General features: G+C 45.4%; 1 protein-coding gene across 1 annotated transcript in view; it reads left to right on the top strand.

The window, feature by feature from the left end:
- Positions 1-17,502, top strand: part of LOC124026369 (broad substrate specificity ATP-binding cassette transporter ABCG2-like) — a gene marked incomplete at its 3' end in the record, with an annotated part of 30,664 nt that extends 13,162 nt beyond the window's left edge. Inside the window, exons 7-13 of the mRNA XM_046339391.1 lie at positions 1,004-1,155; positions 2,888-2,986; positions 3,087-3,253; positions 6,670-6,821; positions 7,027-7,116; positions 8,116-8,240; positions 17,347-17,502. Of these exons, the coding sequence (XP_046195347.1) occupies positions 1,004-1,155; positions 2,888-2,986; positions 3,087-3,253; positions 6,670-6,821; positions 7,027-7,116; positions 8,116-8,240; positions 17,347-17,502 (941 nt within the window). The remainder of the gene's footprint in view (positions 1-1,003; positions 1,156-2,887; positions 2,987-3,086; positions 3,254-6,669; positions 6,822-7,026; positions 7,117-8,115; positions 8,241-17,346) is intronic.
- Between the last annotated feature and the right edge of the window lie 2,218 nt (positions 17,503-19,720).

The following is a 19,720-nucleotide window of genomic DNA, read 5'->3' as shown; positions in this document are numbered from 1 at the left end:
CTGTGTGTCTGACTCTCTCTCTCTCTGTGTGTCTGACTCTCTCTCTCTCTGTGTGTCTGACTCTCTCTCTCTCTGTGTGGCTGACTCTCTCTCTCTGTGTGGCTGACTCTCTCTCTCTGTGTGTCTGACTCTCTCTCTCTCTCTCTCTCTCTCTCTCTCTCTCTCTCTCTTTGTGTCTGACTCTCTCTCGCTCCGTGTGTGTGTCTGACTCTCTCTCTCTCTGTCTCTCTCTCTCTGTGTGTCTGACTCTCTCTCTGTGTGTCTGACTCTCTCTCGCTCCGTGTGTGTGTCTGACTCTCTCTCTGTGTGTCTGACTCTCTCTCGCTCCGTGTGTGTGTCTGACTCTCTCTCTGTGTGTGTGTGTGTGTCTGACTCTCTCTCTGTGTCTCTCTCTCTGTGTGTGTCTGACTCTCTCTCTCTGTGTCTGACTCTCTCTCTCTCTCTGTGTCTGACTCTCTCTCTCTGTGTGGCTGACTCTCTCTCTGTGTCTGAATCTCTCTCTCTGTGTGTCTGACTCTCTCTCTCTCTGTGTCTGACTCTCTCTCTGTGTGTGTGTGTCTGACTCTCTCTCTGTGTGTCTGTGTCTGACACTCTGTCTCTCTCTCTGTCTGTGTGTCTGACTCTCTCTCTCTCTCTCTCTCTCTCTCTCTCTCTCTCTCTCTCTCTCTCTCTCTGTGTGTCTGTCTCTCTCTCTCTCTCTCTCTCTCTCTCTCTCTCTCTCTCTCTCTCTCTCTCTCTCTCTCTCTCTCTCTCTCTCTCTCTCTCTCTCTCTGTCTCTCTCTCTGTGTGTCTGTCTGACTCTGTCTGTCTGTCTGTCTGTCTGTCTGTCTGTCTGTCTGTGTGTCTGACTCTCTCTCTCTCTCTCTCTCTCTCTCTCTCTCTCTCTCTCTCTCTCTGTGTCTGACTCTCTCTGTGTCTGACTCTCTCTGTGTCTGACTGTCTCTCTCTCTGTGTCTGACTCTCTCTGTGTCTCTCTCTCTCTGTGTGTGTGTGTGTGTCCCAGGCTGTCTAGAAGCGGTAAGACTATCGTGTTCTCCATCCATCAGCCTCGTTACTCAATCTTCAGCCGCTTTGACCACCTGACCCTGATGCACCGAGGAGAGTTGGTGTACGCTGGAGCTGCTGGGAAGGCCCTGAGCTACTTTACTGACTTGGGTAAGGGAGGGAGGGAGGGAGGAGAGGTGAGGTACGCTGGAGCTGCTGGGAAGGCCCTGAGCTACTTCACTGACTTGGGTAAGACATGGAGGAAGGGAGGAGAGGGGAGGGAGGGCGGGAGGGAGAGAGTGAAGGAGAGAGAGGGAGGAGGTAGTGTACACTGGAGCTGCTGGGAAGGCCCTGAGCTACTTCACTGACTTGGGTGAGGAGAGGAGGGAGGGAGGGTGGGTGGGTATCACTGTTGTTGTTGTTGTTGATGTTGTTGTTGTTGTGTTGCAGGGTATCACTGTTGTTGTTGTTGTTGTTGTGTTGTAGGGTATCACTGTTGTTGTTGTTGTTGTGTTGTAGGGTATCACTGTTGTTGTTGTGTTGCAGGGTATCACTGTTGTTGATGTTGTTGTTGTGTTGCAGGGTATCACTGTTGTTGTTGTGTTGCAGGGTATCACTGTTGTTGATGTTGTTGTTGTTGTGTTGCAGGGTATCACTGTTGTTGTGTTGTAGGGTATCACTGTTGTTGTTGTTGTTGTGTTGTAGGGTATCACTGTTGTTGTTGTTGTGTTGCAGGGTATCACTGTTGTTGTTGTTGTTTTTGTTGTTGTGTTGTAGGGTATCACTGTTGTTGTTGCTGTTGTTGTTGTGTTGTAGGGTATCACTGTTGTTGTTGTTGTTGTGTTGTAGGGTATCACTGTTGTTGTTGTTGTGTTGCAGGGTATCACTGTTGTTGTTGTTGTTGTTTTTGTTGTTGTGTTGTAGGGTATCACTGTTGTTGTTGCTGTTGTTGTTGTGTTGCAGGGTATCACTGTTGTTGTTGTTGTTGTTGTGTTGCAGAGTATCACTGTTGTTGTTGTGTTGCAGGGTATCACTGTTGTTGTTGTTGTGTTGCAGGGTATCACTGTTGTTGTTGTTGTTGTTGTTGTTGTGTTGCAGGGTATCACTGTTGTTGTTGTTGTTGTGTTGTAGGGTATCACTGTTGTTGTTGTTGTTGTGTTGTAGGGTATCACTGTTGTTGTTGTTGTTGTTGCAGGGTATCACTGTTGTTGTTGTTGTTGTTGCAGGGTATCACTGTTGTTGTTGTTGTGTTGCAGGGTATCACTGTTGTTGTTGTTGTTGTGTTGTAGGGTATCACTGTTGTTGATGTTGTTGTGTTGTGTTGCAGGGTATCACTGTTGTTGTTGTTGTTGTGTTGTAGGGTATCACTGTTGTTGTTGTTGTTGTGTTGTAGGGTATCACTGTTGTTGTTGTTGTTGTGTTGTAGGGTATCACTGTTGTTGTTGTTGTTGTGTTGTAGGGTATCACTGTTGTTGTTGTTGTTGTGTTGTAGGGTATCACTGTTGTTGTTGTTGTTGTTGCAGGGTATCACTGTTGTTGTTGTTGTGTTGCAGGGTATCACTGTTGTTGTTGTTGTTGTGTTGCAGGGTATCACTGTTGTTGTTGTTGTTGTGTTGCAGGGTATCACTGTTGTTGTTGTTGTTGTGTTGCAGGGTATCACTGTTGTTGTTGTTGTGTTGCAGGGTATCACTGTTGTTGTTGTTGTGTTGCAGGGTATCACTGTTGTTGTTGTTGTGTTGTAGGGTATCACTGTTGTTGTTGTTGCTGTTGTTGTGTTGCAGGGTATCACTGTTGTTGTTGTGTTGTGTTGCAGGGTATCACTGTTGTTGATGTTGTTGTTGTTGTTGTTGTTGTGTTGCAGGGTATCACTGTTGTTGATGTTGTTGTTGTTGTTGTGTTGTAGGGTATCACTGTGAGCCGTTCAACAACCCCTCTGACTTCTTCTTGGACGTCACTAACGGAGAGGCTCAGTCTACACTAGACATCACTTCATTTAACTATGGTACACACACACATACACATACACACACACACACACACACACACACACACACACACCCTACAGACGCTAACCTCTGCTGACCCTAACCTCTCCTCCCTAGATGATAAGGAGAACTGTGACAACAGCAACCTTCTGGCTGTGAGCTACAGACAGTCAACTCAGTACCAGAGGGTGGTGGAGGAGCTGGACCATTTGACCCAGGGTCTGGAGGGAGGGGTCGGAGGTCAGGGACAGAAGGCCGACTACGTCACCTCCTTCTGGTACCAGGTCAGCTAATCACTGAGCTCTGTCTGAACCCTCACAGCGAGAGTTCCAGAACTGTATAGCTGAGCGTTCCAGAACTGTTAGAGTTGAGCGTTCTAGAACTGTTAGAGTTGAGCCTTCTAGAACTGTTAGAGTTGAGCGTTCTAGAACTGTTAGAGTTGAGCGTTCTAGAACTGTTAGAGTTGAGAGTTATTATGGAGTGTTTGTTTGTGTGCTCTGAGTTTATCATTAAGTTGTAAACTCATTATGAACTTTGGGCCACCTGGCACTATGAAAAGTGTTATCTAGATGTGTGGTTCTGTTATATAATGTGTTGAAGAGGAGGATACTGTGTGGTTCTGTTATATAATGTGTTGAAGAGGAGGATACTGTGGGAGGCTGTGTGGCTGTGTGTGTGTGTTCTCTAGAGGAGGATACTGTGGGAGGCTGTGTGTGTGTGTTCTCTAGATGAGGATACTGTGGGAGGCTGTGTGTGTGTGTTCTCTAGAGGAGGATACTGTGTGTGTGTGTTCTCTAGATGAGGATACTGTGTGTGTGTGTTCTCTAGATGAGGATACTGTGTGTGTGTGTTCTCTAGATGAGGATACTGTGTGAGGCTGTGTGTGTGTGTTCTCTAGAGGGATACTGTATGAGGCTGTGTGTGTGTTGTTCTCTAGATGAGGATACTGTGTGAGGCTGTGTGTGTGTTCTCTAGATGAGGATACTGTGTGAGGCTGTGTGTGTGTTCTCTAGATGAGGATACTGTGTGAGGCTGTGTGTGTGTTCTCTAGATGAGGATACTGTGTGTGTGTGTTCTCTAGATGAGGATACTGTGTGTGTGTGTGTTCTCTAGATGAGGATACCGTATGAGGCTGTGTGTGTGTGTTCTCTAGAGGATGATACTGTATGAGGCTGTGTGTGTGTGTGTGTTCTCTAGATGAGGATACTGTGTGAGGCTGTGTGTGTTTGTTCTCTAGATGAGGATACTGTGTGAGGCTGTGTGTGTGTGTTCTCTAGATGAGGATACTGTGTGTGTGTGTGTTCTCTAGATGAGGATACTGTGTGTGTGTGTTCTCTAGATGAGGATACTGTGTGAGGCTGTGTGTGTGTGTGTGTGTGTTCTCTAGATGAGGATACTGTGTGTGTGTGTTCTCTAGAGGAGGATACTGTATGAGGCTGTGTGTGTGTGTTCTCTAGATTTACATTTACATTACATTTAAGTCATTTAGCAGACGCTCTTATCCAGAGCGACTTACAAATTGGTGCATTCACCTTATGACATCCAGTGGAACAGTCACTTTACAATAGTGCATCTAAATCTTAAAGGGGGGTGAGAAGGATTACTTTATCCTATCCTAGGTATTCCTTAAAGAGGTGGGGTTTCAGGTTCTCCGGAAGGTGGTGATTGACTCCGCTGTCCTGGCGTCGTGAGGGAGTTTGTTCCACCATTGGGGGGCCAGAGCAGCGAACAGTTTTGACTGGGCTGAGCGGGAGCTGTACTTCCTCAGTGGTAGGGAGGCGAGCAGGCCAGAGGTGGATGAACGCAGTGCCCTTGTTTGGGTGTAGGGCCTGATCAGAGCCTGGAGGTACTGAGGTGCCGTTCCCCTCACAGCTCCGTAGGCAAGCACCATGGTCTTGTAGCGGATGCGAGCTTCAACTGGAAGCCAGTGGAGATTCTCTAGATGAGGATACTGTGTGAGGCTGTGTGTGTGTGTTCTCTAGATGAGGATACTGTGTGAGGCTGTGTGTGTGTGTTCTCTAGATGAGGATACTGTGTGTGTGTGTGTTCTCTAAATGAGGATACTGTGTGTGTGTTCTCTAGATGAGGATACTGTGTGTGTGTTTTCTAAATGAGGATACTGTGTGTGTGTGTGTTTTCTAAATGAGGATACTGTGTGTGTTCTCTAGATGAGGATACTGTGTGTGTGTGTTCTCTAGATGAGGATACTGTGTGTGTGTGTTCTCTAGATGAGGATACTGTGTGACTGTGTGTTCTCTAGATGAGGATACTGTGTGTGTGTGTTCTCTAGATGAGGATACTGTGTGTGTGTGTTCTCTAGATGAGGATACTGTGTGAGGCTGTGTGTGTGTTCTCTAGATGAGGATACTGTGTGAGGCTGTGTGTGTGTGTTCTCTAGATGAGGATACTGTGTGTGTGTGTGTTCTCTAGATGAGGATACTGTGTGACTGTGTGTGTGTGTTCTCTAGATGAGAATACTGTGTGAGGCTGTGTGTGTGTGTTCTCTAGATGAGGATACTGTGTGAGGCTGTGTGTGTGTGGTGTGTGTGTTCTCTAGATGAGGATACTGTATGAGGCTGTGTGTGTGTGTTCTCTAGAGGAGGATACTGTATGAGGCTGTGTGTGTGTGTGTGTGTGTGTGTGTGTGTGTGTGTGTGTGTGTGTGTGTGTGTGTGTGTGTGTGTGTGTGTGTGTGTGTGTGTGTGTGTGTGTGTGTGTGTGTGTGTGTGTGTGTGTGTGTGTGTGTGTGTGTGTGTGTGTGTGTGTGTGTGTTCTCTAGATGAGGATACTGTGTGAGGCTGTGTGTGTGTGTTCTCTAGATGAAGATACTGTGTGAGGCTGTGTGTGTTCTCTAGATGAGGATACTGTGTGTGTGTGTTCTCTAGATGAGGATACTGTGTGGCTGTGTGTGTGTGAGGCTGTGTGTGTGTGTTCTCTAGATGAGGACACTGTGTGTGTGTGTGTTCTCTAGATGAAGATACTGTGTGTGTGAGGCTGTGTGACTGTGTGTGTTCTCTAGATGAGGATACTGTGTGACTGTGTGTTCTCTAGATAGCTGTATAGCTGAGCGTTCCAGAACTGTTAGAGTTGAGAGTTCTAGAACTGTTAGAGTTGAGAGTTCTAGAACTGTTAGAGTTGAGAGTTCTAGAACTGTTAGAGTTGAGAGTTCTAGAACTGTTAGAGTTGAGCTTTCTAGAACTGTTAGAGTTGAGCGTTCTAGAACTGTTAGAGTTGAGCATTCTAGAACTGTTAGAGTTGAGAGTTATTATGGAGTGTTTGTTTGTGTGCTCTGAGTTTATCATTAAGTTGTAAACTCATTATGAACTTTGGGCCACCTGGCACTATGAAAAGTGTTATCTAGATGTGTGGTTCTGTTATATAATGTGTTGAAGAGGAGGATACTGTGTGAGGCTGTGTGACTGTGTGTGTGTGTGTTCTCTAGATGAGGATACTGTGTGTGTGTGTTCTCTAGATGAGGATACTGTGTGAGGCTGTGTGTGTGTTCTCTAGATGAGGATACTGTGTGTGTGTGTTCTCTAGATGAGGATACTGTGTGTGTGTGTTCTCTAGATGAGGATACTGTGTGTGTGTGTTCTCTAGATGAGGATACTGTGTGTGTGTGTTCTCTAGATGAGGATACTGTGTGAGTGTGTTCTCTAGATGAGGATACTGTATGAGGCTGTGTGTGTGTGTTCTCTAGATGAGGATAGTGGGTGGTCGTATGATGGTGAACTCTCTCAGGAACCCCCAGACATCGTACGCTCAGCTGGCCCTCAACATCTTCTTCGCTCTGCTGGTCGGCCTAATCTACTACCAGATCCCCCTGACTCTACCTGAAGCCCTACAGAACAGGTGTCTGTCCTGTCTGTCCTGTCTGTCTTGTCTGTCCGTCTCACAGTGCAGCAGTATCTATTCTTTATTCTCTCTCTCTCTCTCTCTCGCTCTCTCTCTCTCCTCTCTCTCTCTCTCTCTCTCTCTCTCTCTCTCTCTCTCTCTCTCTCTCTCTCTCTCTCTCTCTCTCTCTCTCTCTCTCTCTCTCTCTCTCTCTCTCTCTCAGGATGGGAGCATTCTTTTTCCTCATCATCAACATGGTGTTTGGGAATCTTTCAGCTGTGGAACTCTTCATCAATGAGAGAGCTCTGTTCATGTGAGTCTTTCTGTTTGTATGTGTTCTGACTCTCTGTGTGTGTTCTGACTCTCTCTCTGTGTGTTTGTGTGTGTTCTGACTCTCTCTCTGTGTGTTTGTGTGTGTTCTGACTCTCTCTCTGTGTGTTTGTGTGTGTTCTGACTCTCTCTCTCTGTGTTTGTGTGTGTTCTGACTCTCTCTGTGTGTTTGTGTGTTCTGACTCTGTGTGTGTCTGACTCTCTCTCTCTGTCTTCTGACTCTCTCTCTGTGTGTTTGTGTGTGTTCTGACTCTCTCTCTCTGTGTTCTGACTCTCTCTCTCTGTGTTTTGACTCTCTGTGTGTGTTCTGACTCTCTGTGTGTGTTCTGACTCTCTGTGTGTGTTCTGACTCTCTGTGTGTGTTCTGACTCTCTCTCTCTGTGTTCTGACTCTCTGTGTGTGTTCTGACTCTCTGTGTGTGTTCTGACTCTCTGTGTGTGTTCTGACTCGCTCGGTGTGTGTTCTGACTCGCTCGGTGTGTGTTCTGACTCGCTCGGTGTGTGTTCTGACTCGCTCGGTGTGTGTTCTGACTCGCTCTGTGTGTGTTCTGACTCGCTCGGTGTGTGTTCTGACTCGCTCGGTGTGTGTTCTGACTCGCTCTGTGTGTTCTGACTCTCTCTGTGTGTATTCTGACTCTCTGTGTGTATTCTGACTCTCTGTGTGTGTTCTGACTCTCTGTGTGTGTTCGACTCTCTGTGTGTGTTCTGACTCTCTGTGTGTGTTCTGACTCTCTGTGTGTGTTCTGACTCTCTGTGTGTGTTCTGACTCTCTGTGTGTGTTCTGACTCGCTCTGTGTGTGTTCTGACTCGCTCGGTGTGTGTTCTGACTCGCTCGGTGTGTGTTCTGACTCGCTCGGTGTATTCTGACTCTGTGTGTATTCTGACTCTCTGTGTGTATTCTGACTCTCTGTGTGTGTTCTGACTCTCTGTGTGTGTTCTGACTCGCTCTCTGTGTTCTGACTCTCTGTCTGTGTGTGTTTCAGCCATGAGAACTCTAGTGGGTACTACCGCACGTCCGTCTACTTCCTGTCCAAGATATTCGCTGACCTCATCCCCAACCGCATTGTCCCTATCCTCATCTTCTCAGCCATCGCCTACTATATGATGGGTATGAACCACACAGCCATCACCTACTATATGATGGGTATGAACCACACAGCCATCACCTACTATATGATGGGTATGAACCACACAGCCATCACCTACTATATGATGGGTATGGACCACACACACAGCCATCACCTACTATATGATGGGTATGAACCACACACACAGCCATCACCTACTATATGATGGGTATGAACCACACAGCCATCACCTACTATATGATGGGTATGAACCACACAGCCATCACCTACTATATGATGGGTATGAACCATACACACAGCCATCACCTACTATATGATGGGTATGAACCATACAGCCATCACCTACTATATGATGGGTATGAACCACACACACAGCCATCACCTACTATATGATGGGTATGAACCACACACACAGCCATCACCTACTATATGATGGGTATGAACCACACAGCCATCACCTACTATATGATGGGTATGAACCACACACACAGCCATCACCTACTATATGATGGGTATGAACCACACAGCCATCACCTACTATATGATGGGTATGAACCACACACACAGCCATCACCTACTATATGATGGGTATGAACCATACAGCCATCACCTACTATATGATGGGTATGAACCACACAGCCATCACCTACTATGTGATGGGTATGAACCATACAGCCATCACCTACTATATGATGGGTATGAACCACACAACCATCACCTACTATATGATGGGTATGAACCACACAGCCATCACCTACTATATGATGGGTATGAACCACACAGCCATCACCTACTATATGATGGGTATGAACCACACAGCCATCACCTACTATATGATGGGTATGAACCACACAGCCATCACCTACTATATGATGGGTATGAACCACACAGCCATCACCTACTATATGATGGGTATGAACCATACAGCCATCACCTACTATATGATGGGTATGAACCACACACACAGCCATCACCTACTATATGATGGGTATGAACCACACACACAGCCATCACCTACTATATGATGGGTATGAACCACACAGCCATCACCTACTATATGATGGGTATGAACCAGCCATCACCTACTATATGATGGGTATGAACCATACAGCCATCACCTACTATATGATGGGTATGAACCACACAGCCATCACCTACTATATGATGGGTATGAACCACACACACAGCCATCACCTACTATATGATGGGTATGAACCACACAGCCATCACCTACTATATGATGGGTATGAACCACAGCCATCACCTACAGCCATCACCTACTATATGATGGGTATGAACCACACAGCCATCACCTACTATATGATGGGTATGAACCACAGCCATCACCTACTATATGATGGGTATGAACCATCACCTACTATATGATGGGTATGAACCACACAGCCATCACCTACTATATGATGGGTATGAACCACACAGCCATCACCTACTATATGATGGGTATGAACCACACACAGCCATCACCTACTATATGATGGGTATGAACCACACAGCCATCACCTACTATATGATGGGTATGAACCACACAGCCATCACCTACTACTATATGATGGGTATGAACCACACAGCCATCACCTACTATATGATGGGTATGAACCACACAGCCATCACCTACTATATGATGGGTATGAACCACACAGCCATCACCTACTATATGATGGGTATGAACCACACACACAGCCATCACCTACTATATGATGGGTATGAACCACACAGCCATCACCTACTATATGATGGGTATGAACCACACAGCCATCACCTACTATATGATGGGTATGAACCACACAGCCATCACCTACTATATGATGGGTATGAACCACACAGCCATCACCTACTATATGATGGGTATGAACCACACACACAGATGGGTATGAACCATCACCTACTATATGATGGGTATGAACCACACAGCCATCACCTACTATATGATGGGTATGAACCACACACACAGCCATCACCTACTATATGATGGGTATGAACCACACACATCACCTACTATATGCCATCACCTACTATATGATGGGTATGAACCACACAGCCATCACCTACTATATGATGGGTATGAACCACACAGCCATCACCTACTATATGATGGGTATGAACCACACAGCCATCACCTACTATATGATGGGTATGAACCATACAGCCATCACCTACTATATGATGGGTATGAACCACACAGCCATCACCTACTATATGATGGGTATGAACCACACACATCAGCCATCACCTACTATATGATGGGTATGAACCACACAGCCATCACCTACTATATGATGGGTATGAACCACACAGCCATCACCTACTATATGATGGGTATGAACCACACAGCCATCACCTACTATATGATGGGTATGAACCACACAGCCATCACCTACTATATGATGGGTATGAACCACACAGCCATCACCTACTATATGATGGGTATGAACCACACAGCCATCACCTACTATATGATGGGTATGAACCATACAGCCATCACCTACTATATGATGGGTATGAACCACACACACAGCCATCACCTACTATATGATGGGTATGAACCACACAGCCATCACCTACTATATGATGGGTATGAACCATCACAGCCATCACCTACTATATGATGGGTATGAACCACACACACAGCCATCACCTACTATATGATGGGTATGAACCATACAGCCATCACCTACTATATGATGGGTATGAACCACACAGCCATCACCTACTATATGATGGGTATGAACCACACAGCCATCACCTACTATATGATGGGTATGAACCACACACACAGCCATCACCTACTATATGATGGGTATGAACCATACACACAACCATCACCTACTATATGATGGGTATGAACCACACAGCCATCACCTACTATATGATGGGTATGAACCACACAGCCATCACCTACTATATGATGGGTATGAACCACACACACAGCCATCACCTACTATATGATGGGTATGAACCATACACACAACCATCACCTACTATATGATGGGTATGAACCATACAGCCATCACCTACTATATGATGGGTATGAACCACACAGCCATCACCTACTATATGATGGGTATGAACCACACAGCCATCACCTACTATATGATGGGTATGAACCACACACACAGCCATCACCTACTATATGATGGGTATGAACCATACAGCCATCACCTACTATATGATGGGTATGAACCACACAGCCATCACCTACTATATGATGGGTATGAACCACACACGCAGCCATCACCTACTATATGATGGGTATGAACCACACAGCCATCACCTACTATATGATGGGTATGAACCACACAGCCATCACCTACTATATGATGGGTATGAACCACACAGCCATCACCTACTATATGATGGGTATGAACCACACAGCCATCACCTACTATATGATGGGTATGAACCAACCAGCCATCACCTACTATATGATGGGTATGAACCAAACACACAGCCATCACCTACTATATGATGGGTATGAACCACACAGCCATCACCTACTATATGATGGGTATGAACCACACACACAGCCATCACCTACTATATGATGGGTATGAACCATACAGCCATCACCTACTATATGATGGGTATGAACCATACAGCCATCACCTACTATATGATGGGTATGAACCACAGCCATCACACTATATGATGGGTATGAACCACAGCCATCACCTACTATATGATGGGTATGAACCACACAACCATCACCTACTATATGATGGGTATGAACCATACAGCCATCACCTACTATATGATGGGTATGAACCACACAGCCATCACCTACTATATGATGGGTATGAACCACACAGCCATCACCTACTATATGATGGGTATGAACCAGCCATCACCTACTATATGCCATCACCTCACCTACTATATGATGGGTATGAACCACACAGCCATCACCTACTATATGATGGGTATGAACCACACACACAGCCATCACCTACTATATGATGGGTATGAACCATACAGCCATCACCTACTATATGATGGGTATGAACCACACACACAGCCATCACCTACTATATGATGGGTATGAACCACACAGCCATCACCTACTATATGATGGGTATGAACCATACAGCCATCACCTACTATATGATGGGTATGAACCACACACACAGCCATCACCTACTATATGATGGGTATGAACCATATGATGGGTACAGCAGCATCACCTACTATATGATGGGTATGAACCACACAGCCATCACCTACTATATGATGGGTATGAACCATACAGCCATCACCTACTATATGATGGGTATGAACCACACAGCCATCACCTACTATATGATGGGTATGAACCACATATGACACAGCCATCACCTACTATATGATGGGTATGAACCATACAGCCATCACCTACTATATGATGGGTATGAACCACACACACAGCCATCACCTACTATATGATGGGTATGAACCACACCATCACAGCCATCACCTACTATATGATGGGTATGAACCACACAGCCATCACCTACTATATGATGGGTATGAACCACACAGCCATCACCTACTATATGATGGGTATGAACCACACAGCCATCACCTACTATATGATGGGTATGAACCACACAGCCATCACCTACTATATGATGGGTATGAACCACACAGCCATCACCTACTATATGATGGGTATGAACCACACAGCCATCACCTACTATATGATGGGTATGAACCATACAGCCATCACCTACTATATGATGGGTATGAACCACACACACAGCCATCACCTACTATATGATGGGTATGAACCATACAGCCATCACCTACTATATGATGGGTATGAACCATAGCAGCACCTACATGGGTACCTACTATATGATGGGTATGAACCATACACACAACACCTACTATATGATGGGTATGAACCACACAGCCATCACCTACTATATGATGGGTATGAACCACACAGCCATCACCTACTATATGATGGGTATGAACCACACAGCCATCACCTACTATATGATGGGTATGAACCACACAGCCATCACCTACTATATGATGGGTATGAACCATATGATGGGTACAGCCATCACCTACTATATGATGGGTATGAACCACACAGCCATCACCTACTATATGATGGGTATGAACCACACACACAGCCATCACCTACTATATGATGGGTATGAACCACACAGCCATCACCTACTATATGATGGGTATGAACCACACACACAGCCATCACCTACTATATGATGGGTATGAACCACACAGCCATCACCTACTATATGATGGGTATGAACCACACAGCCATCACCTACTATATGATGGGTATGAACCAGGCAGCCATCACCTACTATATGATGGGTATGAACCACACAGCCATCACCTACTATATGATGGGTATGAACCACACAGCCATCACCTACTATATGATGGGTATGAACCACACACAGATGGGTATGAACATCAGCCTCACCTACTATATGATGGGTATGAACCACACACACAGCCATCACCTACTATATGATGGGTATGAACCACACAGCCATCACCTACTATATGATGGGTATGAACCACACAGCCATCACCTACTATATGATGGGTATGAACCATACAGCCACACAGCCATCACCTACTATATGATGGGTATGAACCACACAGCCATCACCTACTATATGATGGGTATGAACCATACAGCCATCACCTACTATATGATGGGTATGAACCATACAGCCATCACCTACTATATGATGGGTATGAACCACACAGCCATCACCTACTATATGATGGGTATGAACCACACACACAGCCATCACCTACTATATGATGGGTATGAACCACACAGCCATCACCTACTATATGATGGGTATGAACCACACAGCCATCACCTACTATATGATGGGTATGAACCACACACACAGCCATCACCTACTATATGATGGGTATGAACCATACAGCCATCACCTACTATATGATGGGTATGAACCACACAGCCATCACCTACTATATGATGGGTATGAACCACACAGCCATCACCTACTATATGATGGGTATCACCTACTATATGAACCACACACACAGCCATCACCTACTATATGATGGGTATGAACCATACAGCCATCACCTACTATATGATGGGTATGAACCATACACACAGCCATCACCTACTATATGATGGGTATGAACCATACAGCCATCACCTACTATATGATGGGTATGAACCATACAGCCATCACCAACTATATGATGGGTATGAACCACACAGCCATCACATACTATATGATGGGTATGAACCATACAGCCATCACCTACTATATGATGGGTATGAACCACACACAGCCATCACCTACTATATGATGGGTATGAACCATACAGCCATCACCTACTATATGATGGGTATGAACCACACAGCCATCACCTACTATATGATGGGTATGAACCACACAGCCATCACCTACTATATGATGGGTATGAACCACACACCACAGAACCTACTATATGATGGGTATGAACCACACAGCCATCACCTACTATATGATGGGTATGAACACACCAGCCATCACCTTACTATATGAACCATACAGCCATCACCTACTATATGATGGGTATGAACCACACACACAGCCATCACCTACTATATGATGGGTATGAACCATACAGCCATCACCTACTATATGATGGGTATGAACCACACAGCCATCACCTACTATATGATGGGTATGAACCACACAGCCATCACCTGAATGATGGGTATGAAACCACACAGCCATCACCTACTATATGATGGGTATGAACCATACAGCCATCACCTACTATATGATGGGTATGAACCACACAGCCATCACCTACTATATGATGGGTATGAACCACACAGCCATCACCTACTATATGATGGGTATGAACCACACAGCCATCACCTACTATATGATGGGTATGAACCATACAGCCATCACCTACTATATGATGGGTATGAACCACACAGCCATCACCTACTATATGATGGGTATGAACCACACACACAGCCATCACCTACTATATGATGGGTATGAACCACACAGCCATCACCTACTATATGATGGGTATGAACCACACAGCCATCACCTACTATATGATGGGTATGAACCACACAGCCATCACCTACTATATGATGGGTATGAACCACACAGCCATCACCTACTATATGATGGGTATGAACCACACAGCCATCACCTACTATATGATGGGTATGAACCACACAGCCATCACCTACTATATGATGGGTATGAACCATACAGCCATCACCTACTATATGATGGGTATGAACCACACACACAGCCATCACCTACTATATGATGGGTATGAACCACACAGCCATCACCTACTATATGATGGGTATGAACCATACAGCCATCACCTACTATATGATGGGTATGAACCACACAGCCATCACCTACTATATGATGGGTATGAACCACAGCAGCCATCACCTCACTATATGATGGGTATGAACCACACAGCCATCACCTACTATATGATGGGTATGAACCATACAGCCATCACCTACTATATGATGGGTATGAACCATACAGCCATCACCTACTATATGATGGGTATGAACCACACAGCCATCACCTACTATATGATGGGTATGAACCACACACACAGCCATCACCTACTATATGATGGGTATGAATCATACAGCCATCACCTACTATATGATGGGTATGAACCACACACACAGCCATCACCTACTATATGATGGGTATGAACCATACAGCCATCACCTACTATATGATGGGTGGGTATGAACCACACACACAGCCATCACCTACTATATGATGGGTATGAACCACACAGCCATCACCTACTATATGATGGGTATGAACCACACAGCCATCACCTACTATATGATGGGTATGAACCATACAGCCATCACCTACTATATGATGGGTATGAACCATACAGCCATCACCTACTATATGATGGGTATGAACCACACAGCCATCACCTACTATATGATGGGTATGAACCACACAGCCATCACCTACTATATGATGGGTATGGAACCACACAGCCATCACCTACTATATGATGGGTATGAACCATACAGCCATCACCTACTATATGATGGGTATGAACCACACACACAGCCATCACCTACTATATGATGGGTATGAACCACACAGCCATCACCTACTATATGATGGGTATGAACCATACAGCCATCACCTACTATATGATGGGTATGAACCACACAGCCATCACCTACTATATGATGGGTATGAACCACACAGCCATCACCTACTATATGATGGGTATGAACCACACAGCCATCACCTACTATATGATGGGTATGAACCATACAGCCATCACCTACTATATGATGGGTATGAACCATACAGCCATCACCTACTATATGATGGGTATGAACCACACAGCCATCACCTACTATATGATGGGTATGAACCACACACACAGCCATCACCTACTATATGATGGGTATGAACCATACAGCCATCACCTACTATATGATGGGTATGAACCACACACACAGCCATCACCTACTATATGATGGGTATGAACCATACAGCCATCACCTACTATATGATGGGTATGAACCACACACACAGCCATCACCTACTATATGATGGGTATGAACCACAGCCATCACCTACTATATGATGGGTATGAACCACACAGCCATCACCTACTATATGATGGGTATGAACCATACAGCCATCACCTACTATATGATGGGTATGAACCATACAGCCATCACCTACTATATGATGGGTATGAACCACACAGCCATCACCTACTATATGATGGGTATGAACCACACAGCCATCACACAACACACACAGGTCAGAACACACACACATAGGTCAGAACACACACACACACACACACAGGTCAGAACACACACACACACACAGGTCAGAACACACATACACACAGGTCAGAACACACACACACACACACACAGGTCAGAACACACATACACACAGGTCAGAACACACACACACACACACAGGTCAGAACACACACACACACACACACACACACACACACACACACACACACACAGGTCAGAACACACACACACACACAGGTCAGAACACACACACACACTTCCTTCTATGATAAAATGTAAATCTCTCTCTCCACCAGGTCTGAAGCCAGCCTTCACAGCGTTCCTGCTCTTCACACTGACGATGTCCCTGGTCAGTCTCGCTGCGGCCAGTCTAGCGTTCCTGGTCTCAGCCTCTGTCTCCTCCTTCGCTATGGGCCAACGTCCCCATCGCCCTGCCTTTCGTCTTCATGATGGTGAGAGACACACAAACACACTCAAACACTCAGACACACACTAACTCTCTCTCTAGGTGTTTGGAGTGTTCCTGGTCAACCTTAACTCCATGTTCTCTCTCTCTCTCTCTCTCTCTCTCTCTCTCTCTCTCTCTCTCTCTCCTCTCTCCCTCTCTGTCTGTCTCTGTCTGTCTGTCTGTCTGTCTGTCTGTCTCTCTCTCTCTCTCTCTCTCTCTCTCTGTCTCTCTGTCTCTCTGTCTCTCTGTCTCTCTCTCTCTCTCTCTCTCTCTCTCTCTCTCTCTCTCTCTCTCTGTAGGTGTTCGGAGGGTTCCTGGTCAACCTTAACTCCATGTTCTCTGTCTCTCTCTCTCTGTCTCTGTCTCTGTCTCTGTCTCTCTCTCTCTCTCTCTCTCTCTCTCTCTCTCTCTCTCTCTCTCTCTCTGTAGGTGTTCGGAGGGTTCCTGGTCAACCTTAACTCCATGTTCTCTCTCTCTCTCTCTCTCTCTCTCTCTCTCTCTCTCTCTCTCTCTCTCTCTCTCTCTCTCTCTCTCTCTCTCTCTCTCTAGGTGTTCGGAGGGTTCCTGGTCAACCTTAACTCCATGTTGTCTTGGTTGTCATGGCTGAAGTGGATCAGCATCTTCCGCTACGGACTAGAGGTCTGTTATTCCTATTAGACAGTCTGATGGTCCTATTAGATAGTTGGACAGTCTGATGGTCCTATTAGAGAGTTGGACAGTCTGATTGATGGTCCTATTAGATAGTTGGACAGTCTGATTGATGGTCCTATTAGATAGTTGGACAGTCTGATTGATGGTCCTATTAGAGAGTTGGACATTCTGATTGATGGTCCTATTGGAGAGTTGGACAGTCTGATTGATGGTCCTATTAGATAGTTGGACAGTCTGATGGTCCTATTAGAGAGTTGGACAGTCTGATTGATGGTCCTATTAGAGTTGGACAGTCTGATTGATGGTACTATTAGAGAGTTGGACAGTCTGATTGATGGTCCTATTAGAGAGTTGGACAGTCTGATTGATGGTCCTATTAGAGAGTTGGACAGTCTGATTGATGGTCCTATTAGAGAGTTGGACAGTCTGATTGATGGTCCTATTAGAGAGTTGGACAGTCTGATTGATGGTCCTATTAGAGAGTTGGACAGTCTGATTGATGGTCCTATTAGAGAGTTGGACAGTCTGATTGATGGTCCTATTAGAGAGTTGGACAGTCTGATGGTCCTATTAGAGAGTTGGACAGTCTGATTGATGGTCCTATTAGAGAGTTGGACAGTCTGATTGATGGTCCTATTAGAGAGTTGGACATTCTGATTGATGGTCCTATTAGAGAGTTGGACAGTCTGATTGATGGTCCTATTAGAGAGTTGGACAGTCTGACGGTCCTATTAGAGAGTTGGACAGTCTGATGGTCCTATTAGAGAGTTGGACAGTCTGATGGTCCTATTAGAGAGTTGGACAGTCTGATTGATGGTCCTATTAGAGAGTTGGACATTCTGATTGATGGTCCTATTAGAGAGTTGGACAGTCTGATTGATGGTCCTATTAGAGAGTTGGACAGTCTGACGGTCCTATTAGAGAGTTGGACAGTCTGATGGTCCTATTAGACAGTCTGATGGTCCTATTAGACAGTCTGATGGTCCTATTAGAGAGTTGGACAGTCTGATGGTCCTATTAGAGAGTTGACAGTCTGATTGACGGTCCTATTAGATAGTTGGACAGTCTGATTGATGGTCCTATTAGAGAGTTGGACAGTCTGACGGTCCTATTAGAGAGTTGGACAGTCTGATGGTCCTATTAGAGAGTTGGACAGTCTGATTGATGGTCCTATTAGAGAGTTGGACAGTCTGATGGTCCTATTAGAGAGTTGGACAGTCTGATTGATGGTCCTATTAGAGAGTTGGACAGTCTGATGGTCCTATTAGAGAGTTGGACAGTCTGACGGTCCTATTAGAGAGTTGGACAGTGATGGTCCTATTAGAGAGTTGGACAGTCTGATGGTCCTATTATAGAGTTGGACAGTCTGATTGATGGTCCTATTAGAGAGTTGTACAGTCTGATTGATGGTCCTATTAGAGAGTTGGACAGTCTGATGGTCCTATCAGAGAGTTGGACAGTCTGATTGATGGTCCTATTAGAGAGTTGGACAGTCTGATGGTCCTATTAGAGAGTTGGACAGTCTGATGGTCCTATTAGAGAGTTGGACAGTCTGATGGTCCTATTAGAGA

This window comes from Oncorhynchus gorbuscha, unplaced genomic scaffold (assembly GCF_021184085.1).
Source record: "Oncorhynchus gorbuscha isolate QuinsamMale2020 ecotype Even-year unplaced genomic scaffold, OgorEven_v1.0 Un_scaffold_2698, whole genome shotgun sequence".
NCBI lineage: Eukaryota > Metazoa > Chordata > Actinopteri > Salmoniformes > Salmonidae > Oncorhynchus > Oncorhynchus gorbuscha.
Note: the sequence above shows the minus strand (reverse complement) of the source record. Positions and strands in the feature narration are given on the sequence as shown.